General features: G+C 26.4%; 3 protein-coding genes across 9 annotated transcripts; 1 reads left to right on the forward strand and 2 right to left on the reverse strand.

Moving 5' to 3' along the window:
- Positions 1-241: 241 nt before the first annotated feature.
- Positions 242-2,235, reverse strand: LOC117237745 (FGFR1 oncogene partner 2 homolog). The gene is made up of 4 exons (XM_033502046.1): positions 2,016-2,235; positions 1,261-1,395; positions 828-1,079; positions 242-599 (listed from the first exon to the last, which is right to left on the reverse strand). The coding sequence occupies exons 2-4, from the start codon at positions 1,393-1,395 to the stop codon at positions 372-374; spliced, it is 615 nt and encodes a 204-aa protein (XP_033357937.1). The 5' UTR covers positions 2,016-2,235; the 3' UTR covers positions 242-371.
- Positions 2,236-2,955: 720 nt separating this feature from the next.
- Positions 2,956-11,659, reverse strand: LOC117237131 (vesicular glutamate transporter 1). 3 transcript variants are annotated; one of them, XM_033500793.1, is made up of 10 exons: positions 8,302-8,415; positions 7,279-7,337; positions 6,857-7,040; positions 5,927-6,160; positions 4,799-5,104; positions 4,360-4,483; positions 4,155-4,288; positions 3,781-3,923; positions 3,396-3,516; positions 2,956-3,250 (listed from the first exon to the last, which is right to left on the reverse strand). In XM_033500793.1, exons 1-10 carry the CDS (start codon positions 8,374-8,376, stop codon positions 3,080-3,082), a joined length of 1,551 nt encoding a protein of 516 aa, XP_033356684.1. In that variant the 5' UTR covers positions 8,377-8,415; the 3' UTR covers positions 2,956-3,079. The 3 variants fall into 3 exon arrangements, with proteins under 3 accessions (XP_033356684.1, XP_033356703.1, XP_033356694.1); XM_033500812.1 differs by lacking the exon at positions 8,302-8,415 and adding an exon at positions 11,415-11,659 and having other exon boundaries at positions 2,957-3,250; XM_033500803.1 differs by lacking the exon at positions 8,302-8,415 and adding an exon at positions 8,515-9,365 and having other exon boundaries at positions 2,957-3,250.
- A 517-nt stretch (positions 11,660-12,176) lies between these two features.
- LOC117237145 (cysteine protease ATG4B) lies at positions 12,177-15,109 on the forward strand. Of its 5 annotated transcripts, none has more exons than XM_033500826.1 (10): positions 12,177-12,757; positions 12,967-13,038; positions 13,104-13,274; positions 13,487-13,664; positions 13,734-13,813; positions 13,913-14,064; positions 14,159-14,237; positions 14,322-14,476; positions 14,583-14,748; positions 14,865-15,109. In XM_033500826.1, exons 1-10 carry the CDS (start codon positions 12,718-12,720, stop codon positions 14,930-14,932), a joined length of 1,161 nt encoding a protein of 386 aa, XP_033356717.1. In that variant the 5' UTR covers positions 12,177-12,717; the 3' UTR covers positions 14,933-15,109. The 5 variants fall into 5 exon arrangements, with proteins under 5 accessions (XP_033356717.1, XP_033356742.1, XP_033356735.1 ...); XM_033500851.1 differs by having other exon boundaries at positions 12,178-12,739; XM_033500844.1 differs by having other exon boundaries at positions 12,181-12,757; positions 12,824-13,038.
- The last annotated feature ends 1,396 nt before the right edge of the window (positions 15,110-16,505 follow it).

Genomic DNA, 16,505 nt, shown 5'->3' on the forward strand with positions numbered 1-16,505 from the left:
CGAATGTTGCAATTATAGTCCTATAAAATATAAACGGTCTTATACGACTGTGGTCACACGATCATAATTGTAATACTCTAAATCATAGAATACAAATATATCTTTTGACGTAAAAGTGCAATTGTTTTATTAACGGCGGTAATCATGATATAAAATATAATTTGACAATTTTATGTTAAATGAAACAACATTCAAAACTATATTTTTGTAAAATTCATTAAAACAATTTAATGTATTCAAATTGTACTTTTTTTTATATGCGCATTTTATTGTATATAAGTAATACATCTTTTTTCTAATATTAATTATATTATAAAATATGAAATAAATAAAATACGAAATTCATATAAGAGAAATATAAATTGTAACTTTCAGCATACTACTGGGTCAGTTTGTACAGTCTTACTATCTACTTCAATTTCCTTATTTAGGGTGCAATACTTATTTGCAATATTAACTATTTCTCGCAAGGTAGTATTTTCTTCTTTTAAAGTACTATATACCTCTTTCTCTTTCATTTCATTTTCTTCGTCCAAAGCAACTGCAGTTTTCATTACTGCTGCCATTTCATTAATCTTTTCTGCTTGATTAGTAATTATCTGTAATTTCATAGAAGAATCATTCATAAGTATTAATAAACTACATAAAAAGAATTTTAATAGAATTAATGAACTTGAATTTCATACATTTAGTATGATGACTTTTGGTCAGTAGTAATAAATTTTAATTATTAAATATTAAAATTTTAACGTATTCTATATAATAAAAAACATTCATTTTGATACAATAATGTAATACATAATTGTATGTATAATGTTTATGCTTACGTTGGCATATTTCGCATTATGTAATGTAGAAAGATCTGTTTTGCAGAGACGCAATAAAGATGCTGTCTGTTGCCTGTATTTAGACATAATTAATTCAAGAGCATGGTGATGGTCTTCTAATGCCTTTTTCAATTCTTTATTTTCAGCTTGTAATTCTTGCAAGTGCTTGATTTCTCTCTGTATTCCCGAGATTAACTGTATATGTGGCCTCTGTTTTGCTTCAGTGTTAAGGATCTCTACTTCTTCTTGATACTGTAAATGCATTAAAAAACGTATAAAAGATGAACTTTATATAGTTTTATAATAAAGAATCGTGTTAAAAATCTAAAAGAATAAGTTTTCACTTTATTATACTTTGATATCTTTTATTTTACTTATGTATGTCTGTGAATTTTTTGATTAAATTGTTATATTATATAAATAAATTGTTTACCTGCTTCATATTAGCAATTTGACCATAAACTGAATCTATTTCGCTTATTAAATTATCTGCTGTATTTTCATGATCTGATATTCTAATCACTAATTTTTTAGCATCCAATATGATTTGTTGAAAAGTTAATGACATCTGTAAATATATGTAAGCATATAACATATAAACATATTATATAAATATAAGCTTTTAACAAATTAGTTACCAAAAAATTATATTGTTTTATTAAACATACATACATATTTATTAGATATTATCAACTATTAAGATATATATACATATATGTAGTATATATATAAATATATTTATTTTCTTTGAATATATTCTTCACATTTTTCTTTTTATGTATTTTGTATATATTTATATCAAAATATGCTTATTGAAGTTTATATATAGCTTTTATATTACCATGTTTCAGATTGTTATTGATCAATTCAAATTATTTATAAAAGGGTTTATATCTTTTCTTAATATTCTATATAAATATAACATTAAAATAATTTCGTAGTAGTATAATTTTCGTTAAGAATTAATATGTTTGTACATAACCTCTATGCAATGCTGTAGTAGTCTATTTAAATGGCTTTAATATCATACTTATTAGTTTTAATGAGCACAGTGTCTTATAAACGTATTTGTAAACATTTTTGTAAAAAAGATAGTTAAAACTCGACTACTATAAAATAGGTTATACTTACATCCAAGCTGAGATATACATTTTATGATAATTTAAAAAAATATATTTTTTCATTTACCTCTTAACGATAAAAATCTTTATACTACAAATTTTAAAAGAATTTATTTATTAATTCATCCAATTTTAATTGTGTAATTGATGAATAAGATCAACGTCACATGAAAATATCTCGTTCCTTATTCCTCAGTTGTATAGCAGGTTTGTTTATTTTCTATCACTTCCGTAAGATCATTGGTCTACCAATCATTGACTGACCGTAGAAATTGTTACATGTCATAATTTCTTACATATGCAGTTAACGTTATATATAACGGTATATAAGCTAGTACAAGTTATAAGTTTTTGTTTTCCATAAATTATTTCTTTTTTTAAGCATTTGTATCGATCATAATGATTTTTTTAATGAAATGCATAAGTAACGTATTAGATAAATTTTTTTGTTAAAAATCTGCTACAAACAGGGTAAGAAAGATTTGCACAATTTACATATCAACATTCTTTGTTTTTTTTATTTCTATGTAACTAACTGTTATAAATTGTTAGTTATATATTATCTAGATTATAATGTAGTCATTATTCTACATCATTTTTTACGAAGATTATTATCTATTGTTAATAGTTATTTATTTTCGTAAAATAAAATGTTCAATTAGAAATTCTTTATATAAATTTTTTCTTTTTAAAATGTACATACAAACAATAACTTATATATAAATAAATTTTTTTAATCATTTAATTGTTTTGATAACAATTATTTTATTTAAATACTATAAATATAGAACCATATTACATTTAAATATACATTTATATTTTTGTTGGCAAGTATCAAATATTAAAGAATGTTTTATGTGTCATGATATAAATACTGTTATTCTACACTATATTCATACATATATATGAAAAGAATTTTATAAAATTTTGTTCGTTTATAAAGAATTGTTTAAATCAAAAAGTAGAAAAAAAGTTATTCATGTGTATTATATTAATGTATAATAAAATAATCACAACTACCTCAATAAAAATAATCACAACTACTTTAGCTTCGAGCCAGACATTCATGTATATTATATACATATATTATAAATACTGATGTAACTGTTAGTAAATTTAATTTGTTTCATACTACAAATTATCTATTTCCATTGCTGGATTATCATAAGATCTCTTTGATTCTTCATCACTTCTTTCTGCCCAACTTTGTTTTTCACCAGATGCGTATAAACCATATATCACAGCTCCTATCAAATAAACTGCACCAGCAATAATAAAAACTATCCTCCATTCTGCAGCACTCTATGAAATATGTTCCAATCTCATTAGTTTTTTTAACATCCGTTAATTACTAATTAATAATTATTAATTGATTTTATAGTGTTATAGCTAATGGTAAGTATGATTTAACACAAAGTTATATAAATATATTATGATTTAAACCTACTTTATTTTGGACAATATATCCAGTAATAATAGGGCTCACAACTCCAGGTAAGGTAGCAACAGTATTTCCTATTCCCATAAGCACACTGGCATGTTTAGGAGCAATATCCAAATGATTTACTCTATAAAAGAATATTTATATAATGTAATAATATATTTTATAGAGTTAAATATAGAGTTAATGTATTTATAAAATGAGATATGTAATTAATGAATTCTTAAAGTAAAATCATAATTTATATAAGATACATAATTCAATTCATTCAACTTGTTATATTATATGGTATTGTAAATAAATAAATCCTCAGTTTTCCTGGCATATATATGTATCGTATGATATGTATATACTATATCGTATTTTATATTCGGAATTCGAAAAAAGTTACCCAAAGCCGGACCAAGCAAAGCCACCAAGGCCAACTGCTATAGTGATACAAATAACCACCCCCGTTGGCGTTAAGATAAAACCTGTACAAGTCATGAATATCGTTTGAAATACAAAAGCTCCGCAATTAAATAACTTACGCACCTGAAATAAAATAAATACTTTAATCGTGAGATTTTTATTGTATTTCATATTTGTATTACGTGACACTTGAAAAAGTACTCGAAAACAATATATTAAAATTAATAAAATATAAATAGTGTGTTAATTAAATATTTTATTTTGAAATGTTTTTGAGGGAAGGGGGGACTGGAAACAAGATAAAAAATAAGTTTGTTTGAAATAAAAATTATTTATAAGTATTTAATAACAGACCTGCGTAGTCGATAGGATTTTCTCTGTTCTGAGATAATCTGCTAAGTGTCCAGAAAATTGAACAACGAGAGTCATAGCTAGATACGGTAGTGCAGATAAATATCCAGTTTTATCCAATTTGAAATCCAGTACATCTAAAAGTAAATTATATTTAGGACAGAGTATATAATTTATATTCATTAAATAAACGTTCAATTGATCGAACCATTCATAAATGTCGGTAACTGAGTAAGCATGGTGTAAAAACCCCAATTTTCGCTAAAATGAGCTGCAACGATTGCCCAAACTGGTGGAGATGTGAGCATAGCTTTCCATGGATGTGTAATTTTCTATATAAAAATATAATATAATATATAAATTTCTATATATTAAAAGAATTCTATAAATAAAATGTAAAAATATAACATTATGTATATATTAATAATAATGACACATAAAAATTTAGCAAAGCAAATTAACTAAAAAAAAGTTCTCGATAAAAAATTATTGACAATACGAAAATTATTGAAAATAGGGCGGTACAAAATGATACAATTTCTGAAAGTGAATTATCTAATTATTCAAATTTTTTAATCTTTCGAGGAAGTGTAAAAGAGCATAAAAACTGTTCTGTTATATCATGTTATTTCTTAACGCAATCTTACCTCTTCTTTATTCGCATTTCCAAGGCTACTTTTAATATATTCAAGTTCAGCTTCAGAAATAGATGTATCGTCCTCCGGTTTATCCTTCACGATTATCCACCAGTAAAAAAACCAAACAAGACCTGCTGCTCCAAAAACGTAAAAAACAGAAGCCCAGCCAAGGTGTTCAGCCATTAAACCGGCAACCGGCATAGCAAATACAGTTCCAAAGAAACTTCCGGAGAATGCAAGAGTCGCTAATTTTGATCTTTCCAAGGGAGGTGCCCACTGTGCCCATATTGCATGTATGCAAGGATATGTTACACCCTAAATTCAAATGATTAGAAATTATTTGAGCAATCAAAACCTACAAGATAAAAAAAAATTTACTTAATTGAAAAATAGTTATTCCGAAAGTTTATTGTTATTTTGTCGTATTTTTACTATTTATTAAAACAGAATAACAGATACGAGTAATAAATAATATGCATAAATGAATGTATGATAGTGTATTTTGTACACATCTATAATAGTGAATTTGGATACGTATAACGTATGTGTAAAAATATTCGCTTTGTATACAGGGTGAGTCACGAGAAACCGGATTTCTGTATTTATCGGTTACTTGTCTCGACTAACCCTGCATATTGAGTGTGTTTTCTACTTGACATCCTATCTGCAAAATATACTTATTATGTCTCACTTTTTATCTTTGATATAAAATATGAGATTATTAGGAACTTAAAAAAGGATGAGAAATATGTTTTGGAAGATGTTAAACGGGTTATGTGACATTTTTATAAGTCAATATATATTTCCAACATTCCAGTATTATCTTATTTCTTTTTCTCTCCAATGAATGGAGTAAAAGGCTCCTAATGCAAAATAAAAGATATTATTCTAAGAACAGGAGTGAAGGATTAATAAATGAAGTCATTCTTAAGAACAGATAATTATTTTTCAGGATCAATATGTTAAGTTAAAGTAAAGATTTAACTAATAATTTTAAAAAATGCTAATTAATACACAATTGAACGTATATATATATATTATTATTATGCGTACGTATTATTAAAAAGCAATAAACAAAATTTATCCAGATAAAAGGAATTTATTTATACTTAATATCATAATTTTAATATGGCTTACCTCGCAAATTCCTTCCACTATTCGCAAAGCAACCAAAATGTAAACGCTCATTCTGGCTAGGGGTGGTGTGATAATTGTAAGAAAAGCTGTAGTGGCGATTCCAATACCAAAAACTCTTTTTCCGCCAATACGTGCGCCAAGCCATCCTCCCAGTAATTGAGTACTTATGTATCCGTAGAAAAAGGAACTTAAAACCAGCCCTTGTGTTTTCGAATCCCAGTCGAATTCTTGTTCCTGTAAATGATACTCTGAATACATTTAAAAGTGATCAAAGTTAATGTATGATTCGTTTGTCTGGTGTAATAGTATATTTTTTTAAGCTTCTAAATATCAAACAGTAAATAGTCACTGTTGTATTTATCTTTTATAGATACTAATAGTTTTTAACATGTTGAACTTTTTGCTTGATTTTAGTTTATTTTTAATTAAAAGAAAAAATACGAGTTTACAGAAAAAAAATACAAAGTTTACGAGAAAAAATACAAATCAAAATAAATTTTTATATTAATGTAGCGTTAAACGGAGATCTTAAATGCACGAGTTTCTGAGTACGCATTATATAAAAAGAGCAATAAAACAGAATTATATATTTACAAATCCTCTTTGATATACCTATTATGATAAAGATAATGCGTGCATAATCATGTCAGATAATTATTTCACAACTGATAAAAAATATTCTTTGTACTAATCTTACGCATTGACATATCATCACTAAAGTCATATTGTAAATCTATTAATATAACTTATCGCAACCATTGTTTCATTTGAATTTCGTGCTATTTATCGACAAATTTTTATTGATATTTTTTTTATTTACATAATATTCGCATATGTACACCTACATTTAAGTATGCAAATTAAAAACGAAGTTAAATATTCTAAAAATGAATAGGATTAGAATTAACGACTTAGAATTTAATCACTTACAAAATATTCGGTTCCATTTTTATCGATTTTGTGAACCTTCGCGGTCATTGCGACAATGGCTACGCTTAAATTTACACGAAGAATGTAGGACGTAAAAAATCCAAAAAATGCTAACACTCCAACTACGTATCGTCTTTTTTTCCAAAACTTCCAGGATGGTATGAGTTCATCTTCGTATTTGACGCTAGAAAATTGCCAGTGTTATAAATTCTAACATTTTGCATTTCGAAAGTACAATTTCTATAATTTCTTAAACAGTTAACGATCTTTAAACAATGACATACAACTAAGGAGATGATTTTGTAAAATTGTTAGCAATCCCATGAGAAATAAATAAACGTAATGTTCAACGCAAAAATATGCGTAAAAAGTCATCAATTATGATGGAATGGAGCAATCAGATGGAAAGCTGCAATACTCACGTTCCGTATTCTGTATCCTTGACAGACTCAACCGAGGATTTCTTTCTCTCCATCGTTTCCTGAAAGGTTACCGATTTCAAATGCAGTTTATTGTCAGAGAAGCTTGGTTTACAGAACTATAAAACAATTATAAAACGTATCCCTCTTTACATATTTACAATGAGATAATGGGTTAAAATCTAACTCGAAATTTATTACATTTTTCCAACGAAGATAATTAATACTTTAATGGCACTTTTAAGTATTCATTATAACTTCTTATTGTTACTTCTTTCAAACTATGTAGATATTATTGAAAATTTAAATTAATTATTTCTGATACTGAAACACGTAACATAATAAACTATTGGTATACTCGAAAAATATCTGCAAAATAATAGGATTAAACATAAGATTAAAAAATACTTTAGGACATTATAAGCTATAGATTTTTAATTTAAGAATGGCACAAATTATATCAATTTTTCAACAAACTATCTATCTAGCTTCTTGTGAATTGTATTAATTTGGAACGGATGATGCACGAAAAGTAATAAATATAGCATCGTAAAACAGTTTTTTAAAAGGAGATTTAACTTAAAATAATTTTTAGCATATTATGAACATGTTCATCACTTTTAAAAATGGTAAATTTTATGATGTGCTACAACTAGAATAATACATACAATTATATAAACAAATATACATAAGTACCAATATCGAGGAAGAATTTCGCTAACAGCAGTGACCTAGTAATATTTCGAAAGTAGAAAGTTCCGTATCTTAGCAGACAGTTATATACATTATAAATATATATACACAGAACAATACAATCAACTTATGCTGTTTCAGAAATGTAACAAAGCGACGATATTCAAATCTTTAATGAAATAGTGATTTCAAAGTTATTTTTTCTTCCCATTCTACAGAAGGTAACACAGGCTACGTTGCAACCTTCCAGTGCACTGCATTTTAATATACCGCGATTAAAGATATTTTCCAACTCTCTTGTACAATTCAACAAATTGTTGTGTATTACGATACCTTATCCGAATATAAAATTAATCTTTCAAGCACATCAGTATCCATAGGCATTCTATTGACATATTCCCAAGGCATTTCGCCGTATGTATCGCGACAACCTGTTACGCAAAGCAACAGTTGTGACACACGTGCACCTCTTGAACACGTTTAATGGTGTTAGTTTGATGTTTCGATTATATTCACGATAAAAATATATGGTTTTTTATTACCAACCTGCGTATTCACAATTCAACTGAAGCCACTTCCTGTTCTGTTATTTAACAAAAACAGATCCATCGAGATCTGTCGATAACAAAGAATAGCTTGAGAATTGTTCCAGATGATATTTATAGTAACTGTGTTCGACACATATCGCGATTTTCTAAGAAACTTAAAGGTGATCAATAGAATTCTTTTTGTTTTTATTACGATTAATATATTTTTAGAATCGACTATAATATACTTTAGTGTCACTGTGATTTTAGTATCTTGATCTAAGTTCGATCATATTAATTTAATTTACTAATTTTTACGCTATGTCTAAATATACTCGTTATTCCCGCACAACAGATGTCTTTGCGTTTGCACTAAAATACAGGAGTTATCCATAAACGGTAAAGACTTTTAATCCTAGCGGTGTCAATGAGGTGTGCTCGCGATCGTGTCTGAAATGATTATCATGATCCGAACGATAGGACTACTCTTTCAACTGAACGTTTGGAGATTATTGATCGCATGTCGCGTCACTTTCATTTTATACGTTCTGCTTCAAAGTTTTATTGAACCGCTGCATATGCGTTCAGATAAAATTTGATAAAGAAGGAACAATTAAACGTGTACGTAAAAAGATAATTTACCTATTATTCGAAAGTTTAATCGTCCATAACGCCGAATATAGATAGCTTCTATTTGATTCGTTTGTCTAATGAATTTTTCTTGTGTCATTCAGAATGTACGTAACAAAATTTAAGAAAAATTTAAGAGCGATGTATTTTTGTGGAATCAGTGTTGTTCATTAAATAGCACGTACCGTTGCTTTCGAGGATTTTTTGCCATTTATCGGACAGCTTCGTGATCGCTTGTTTGATAAATTTTTTTTTCATGTATTTCTTTCAACCTTAATTCAAATGAATTCGATTGAATCTATTAATTTTGCAATAAGGCATATGTGTAATTCGAGTATTAAATTCACTGCCTACGTCTTACTATACATTTTATTATATATCTTCCATCGGTATTATAATATCTATCAAACTGAAAGTGACAAGAATTCACACTTGTTAACTTATGGATCAAGTGAAAGTTAAGAGCTGTAAGTTTAGAAATGCTACGGTTGTGGATCACATACTAGTTGCATATTGGATCGCGCATACTGGATCATAGATTCGATTTACAGGATATTCCTCTTGTGCAATTGGAACTAATTGTAAGTAGTCAAACCTATTGAGAATGCCTGCTTTTGCATACATTTACACGTTTACATTAATCTCGTATTACGTTCGCCATAGTTTTTGCTATACATCAGATCTGATTGCTCTTCAGATTAGTTGATTTGTTAAGCTACTTATTGTACAATTGAAATATAGACGAATGAAAGGAATGGAATTTTTGTTTCAAATTTGTTATGTATTTTATTATAAATTACTTAAAGTTTAATTTGTTATTTCGCAACGCACATGTTTATAGTTATTTAATTTAATTTTGTATTAAATTCAGGTAATTTCGCTATACAACAAAAAACAGACAAGAACAAATTTTAAAGAAAGTTTTAAGGATTTATAACGAAAAATATATATACAAATGTAAATATAAAAGTGATGAAAAGAAATCAATTATACCCATCGCATTACATTAGAATCCTATTTGAATACTAGAGTTCATTACACGATGATTACTGCAATTATATAATATAATTGTGTCCTCCGAGCAATTTATCTCGTAATATCCTCAACATCGCGAAAAATAGAAGAACAAAAAACTTCATGAATTATGAACTATAATGAGTCATATTGCACGTATTTCCAAGTCGAGTTGCTATACAAAGGTACTATACAAATGATTATGTACCGTGGTATACCTAATAACTGATCATTGTTAGATTATTCATTTACAGATGAAAATTTTCATATCGTTGATGCTGATAAATTATGAATGATACGAATAACATGATCTTTTTAAAGCATTATTTCAAAAAAAGTAATGTATGTATTTCTCTAAATAAATAAGATAACGATATACAAGGCAATTAAAATTTGTTAAGCATATTGTGCAATAATGTATCAGAAGCACAATATTTCTTAATAATTTTAATATAGTAATGTACAACTATAATTTTTATTATTGCGTAAGAGAACTAAATACGATTCATGATTTTCCACAACGAAAATCGTTATATTTATCTTGGAAAATAATTATTCATACAAAGATTTATATACGTATAAGATCTGTTACAATACCTGTAGAAAGTCTCAAGGAAATCCAGTTTACGAAAGGTAACAACGCTACGATAGATTTTATTATTAAAAAAAAACCATCGTGGTATTTGATCAAAGGTATTCGATCTAAAATCGGTTATATCGATCTTAACGGAATAAAATTTATGCACAAAATTTAATTCGGTAGTCATGCTTAGAGACTTATTTGTAGCTTATGTAATTTATTTGATTTTATCATATATTAATTTTAATTTAGAGTAGTATATAAATAAATAATTTTATTTAATATTTCTTCATTACTTGTTAGTTATTGAAAAAACAAATAAATTTATGATAACCTTTTAAATATGCTGCATTAGATTTGTAAGTATACATGTTTAAACTATAAAGAACTCTTATTAAAGGTCAATTTAATTTGACCTACTTTTACAACTAGAAAATCTTAAACAAATACAATTGGTTCGTGTTATCGAATTTCAGATTCTAATTTACAGTAAGTTATGTGTAATATCAAAGATTTCCTCTTCTGGTAATATGTATCTTAAAAATTGTACATAACAATAATTATTTCAACATTTTTAAATTAATGTATTACATACCTTATAAATATGTTACATATTTATATTAGTATTATAATTCTCTTATAATAATGAAATTAAAAATTTATTATCTTATGTTCTATCTTTATTATTTACTTACAATTTTTAATCCTTGCAATCAAATTCATCAATGTCACAAAAGCTTTAGTTACCACTTATTCACAAATTTACAACCGAAAAGTAAAGAAACTAGATCACTATATAATACTATTGTCATAAAAAAAATACGAAATATGTTTATTACATTATTCAAAGGCCAATAGGAAAACCTGTAAAAGTTGCACGTTAAATACCACCGATCGAAATAAACAGAAACGTTAAGTGGGTAAGTAGTCAACTGTACAGGTAGAAGTTGATCATACAAGAGACTGGAAATTTGATCTGTCATGCACCAATCAGAGTATTCCATTGCACTTGTGATAGTCCGAATATTATGCAATGTCAATGCGTGTAATAATTCGTAAATATTTCCGGTTGATTGTATTATCGTCGTTGACATTCGATACCTTGTATTATTTCACAAATGTAAAATATTTCGTGCAAATACATTACTTTACTTACTAACTACTGTGTTATACAAGAATACGTGCGTATACTTATACATTTCATTACATCTTCATAAAATTATCGATGCTTTATAATTTATATTAAATAAACAGTGAAAGTTTATTATAATAATATGGATAAGTAAAAATAGTTTCAATGAGATCGTGTTTAAATAAATTTTTATAAAAAAGATCTCAGATATTGAAAACATTTTCATTATGCTGTAGTAAGGAATATAAATCAATGGACAAATTTTTAGTTAATAAAAAATAAAATTTCTTTGTTTATTCTTTATTTATTCTAATCTTTATTTATTTAATTTAAATAAATTTATACAATGTAGTATTACACATGAGTATATTTATATGGGTGTGTAATAAAAGAAGCATTTTTATTTCTGTTAACTTTACTAACTTTGGTAAGTAGGTAGTTAGATCATTGACTTGGATTCACAGACGAGGTAAGTATGTGAGAGTATATATATACTTCGTATGAGAATGTATGCCATCTAGCGTAAAGAAGGAGTATTCAAAATATATATTTTTGCGAAGTGGAATGAAAAAGATGTCAGATACAGGGAATTACTATGTGCTTGCTTGGACGTAAAGAGCATATTTCATATCTTATTATTTTGGAAACGAAATATTTTGCATCAAAATAAAGTTTTATATATGTTATTTATACATTATACAATATTAAAATTCAAGCTGTTCTCGGTTATTGCACTAACCTCGAGATCTTTGTTAATCAGCTGTGTTGCTGATATGATATTGACATTTTGTTAAAGTTAATACTAGTACATACTATATTTGTTAGTTGCAAAAGCAATGAATTTTTCGCTCAATGAGCAATGACGAATGCTGGTTTACCAAGTTGAAGGTGGTTGTACTATGCATTGTATGTAGAATGTCATTCTTTGACAAATATTTAACCTTATTGCAATTGCTTCTTTTTTTCTTGTAGAAAAAAGCTGTACTTTCTCTTTTGTATAATTATAGAGTAACAAAACATTTTATCTTTATGATACATTGAAGAATTTTAAGTGACATAGATAGTATTTGCGAATACTGTGAGAATGGACAGCCTTTTCACACAAAATATTTCAGACGAACCAGAGGATATACCACAAACAGATGAACCAGTATGGATTCTTGGGAAAAAATATAATGCCATAAGAGGTCTAATACACAGTTACAGTAAAGAGATCTATAATAAATTAGATATGTAAGATCTTAAATTTCAGAACTGGACATAATTCGTAGGGATATAAGATCCAAGTTATGGTTTACTTACCGAAAAAATTTTGTGCCTATTGGCGGTTACAATTCTACATTTACATCCGACAAAGGTTGGGGTTGTATGTTAAGATGTGGTCAAATGGTTCTTGGTCAAGCTTTAATTATATTACATTTAGGTAACTGTTAATTTGAATCTAATAATTTTATTACTTTACGTTTAATGTTCTTATAACAATTTTAAATACTTAGTTGTTCATAATTGCATCAATAAAATCTATCAATTAAATCATTTTGTAACATAATAATGGTTCCTAAAATAAAATATTGATAATTATAGTTATATAAATTGTAAATATTTAATTTTTAAATGTTAAAAAATTAAAAATAGGTAGAGATTGGCAATGGACTGCAGAAACTAGAAACAGTACGTACCTGAAAATTCTAGAACGTTTTGAAGACAAACGAACTGCTGCTTTCTCTATTCATCAAATTGCATCAATGGGAGCATCAGAAGGAAAAGAAGTTGGACAATGGTTTGGACCCAACACAATAGCACAAGTATTAAAGTACATATTTATTATATTTTAAATATTTCTAATATAAGATTTGATATTTTATCAAATTTCAATTTTTAGAAAATTAGTTGTGTTTGATGAATGGAGTTCAATTACAATACACGTTGCTTTGGATAATACATTAATAGTTAATGACATTTGTAAGTAATCAAAACTCTTCATTTTAATATGTCTATTATTTAATAAATTTTAATAAATTTTTAAACATTAAACTGTATCATATAATTAAACATTTATAGTAAAGCAATGTAGAGTAGAAGGAGGAACAACAGTGGAAGCTGATGGTGCTGTACCATTGAAAGCACCTAGCCAATGGAAACCTTTATTACTTTTAATACCTCTTCGCCTTGGATTAAACGAGATTAATCCAATCTACATTAACGGTCTTAAAGTAATAAAGAAATCAATTCTTGCATGAATGGCTAAAATTGGAGTGAAATATGAATGAAGTTAAGGATAATATATTCATATCTATAATTTTTCAGACTTCATTCAAAATTCCACAATCTCTAGGAGTAATAGGAGGAAAACCTAATCTTGCACTATATTTCATAGGATGTGTTGGTATGTATACATATAAAAATAGAATTATCAAATTAAAAAAAGATACAATGAAAATCTACACAAATTACAATTTTGCATTTGCAGAAAATGAAGTAATTTATTTAGATCCTCATACAACACAAAGATCGGGTAGTGTTGGCAAAAAACTAGAAGAGGAAGAGATTGAAATGGATGCTACCTACCATTGTAAATCTTCTAGTCGTATACCTATCATGGGAATAGACCCTTCTGTAGCACTTGTTAGTATATAATTAATTTTTGTTTTTTAAAAATTAGTCAGAGAATTAAGCAATTTATAAAATAAAATATATTTTTATGAAGTAAAAGAATAACGTTCCATTTCAGTGTTTCTTTTGTGCAACTGAAAAGGACTTTAAATCTTTATGCAAATCTATTCAGGAAGAATTAATAACACCAGAAAAGCAACCTTTACTTGAATTATGTGCAGAAAGATTAGCACAATGGTCACCGGTTGAAGACATAGCTTCAGAAGCTACAGCAACTTCAACTTGTAAGTATTTTGAAGTTGATATAACATTAACAAAAAAAAAAGGAAAATTTTATTAAAGGATTAAATAATTCGAAATTTCATTTATTGTAGTCCGTCTTAGTAATTCTTTGTTATAGTTGTAGATTTTGAACATATAGATCCACAATATGATACATCTGATGAAGACTTTGAATTTCTTGGTTGACATTTAATCAGCAATTAACAAAATCTACGATATAAATAATGTATATATAACATCAAAAATGATCCATTCGTACATAAAATACAACCATTCATTCAATATCTACATTTGACTTAAACTAGTACTATTTCAAAGTACTAGTAATTGAATAATAAAATAATTTATATCAAATAATTAAAATACTGTATATATTACTTATAGTTACATTTTTTGGACATGAGTGATCTATTCACATTGTTAATATAATATAATTTTGATATAAACGAATTTTTCTGTAAAAAGTATATTCAAATCACAAATAAAAAGATATTTAATTTTACAAACAACACAGAATGTACTTACTTACTTTTTACACCAATGAAAAAAATTAATAATAATATGTATTAAGTCTCGTAAATAGTTAAATTATTTTAATAATTATGCGTTAAAAATAATTTAAGTACACAAACATACACATATTTGAAATAAATTAATTTTAAACATAAAGTATACTATGTGTAATATTTATTTATTTATTTATTCTCAAACTGTACAATAGAAAAAATTACTTATTAGTTGGACTTGATAAAAATATAAAAAATTAAGAACACTCATGTCCTTAAAATATTTTTGCCTTCTTTAACAGATAATGCATGTGATGATCTTAATATATAGTGATATGTCTCCAATGGCATGCAAAAGTTTTCAGTCAGATAGTTTTCACCACACATTACAACAGTGATATCTAAAAACTTTTAATTAATATTGGATCTTGGGTATATTGGATACTGACTGGAAATTTTTAAACATGCTAGCTTTACAATTTTTAGATAACTGTAACACACAATATAATAGTGTTTATTTGACATATTGTTTTCTCTTATTTGCGATACACATGTATCTAATATTGCTTAAAAATTTTTTAGATGTCTATTTTGGTATATACTGTATACTAAAAGATCTACTTCGCCGGGAACTTTTGTATGCCATTGTATATCGTAAATTTACAAAAATGAACAAAAATCAAATTGAATATTTAAATATAAAAACTTGATTATAACTTTATACATTATTTATTTTAAAAATATGTTGGTAATTCATAAAACTAAAATTTAAATCCAGGAATGTAAAAATTGTTTATTAACATAAGTATATGAAAGAAAAACAAACTGATTTTTATATTGATTTACATTATGTATGATTGCATTAATACATTTTCGATTTTATAGAATTTATAATATTACCTATGTTAATAATAAAAATTTTCACAATTTCAAAGTTATATAAAGTGCATAGGAACAATAGATAAAATTTTATCAAAAATATTCAATGATGTTTTATAGTTCGAAGTTATATACAATTAAAAATTTTATAAAATGACGAAAAATATTACTATTTCTACATATACTTAAACAAACTATTTTAATGTTATGTTATTCTATGTGGCTAATAGTTGAATTTGTATTCAAATAATAATGAGATTTATACTACAATCTAATATAAATATATCTACATTTTTATAGAATTGACTAAAAACATAAAAAAATTGCTAGTTTATAGCTTACTAACTACTTGTTACATCAAAAATATGAAAATT

The sequence above is a fragment of the Bombus vosnesenskii genome, unplaced genomic scaffold (genome assembly GCF_011952255.1).
Source record: "Bombus vosnesenskii isolate JDL3184/JDL3185 unplaced genomic scaffold, Bvos_JDL3184-5_v1.1 scf7180000013264, whole genome shotgun sequence".
Lineage (NCBI taxonomy): Eukaryota > Metazoa > Arthropoda > Insecta > Hymenoptera > Apidae > Bombus > Bombus vosnesenskii.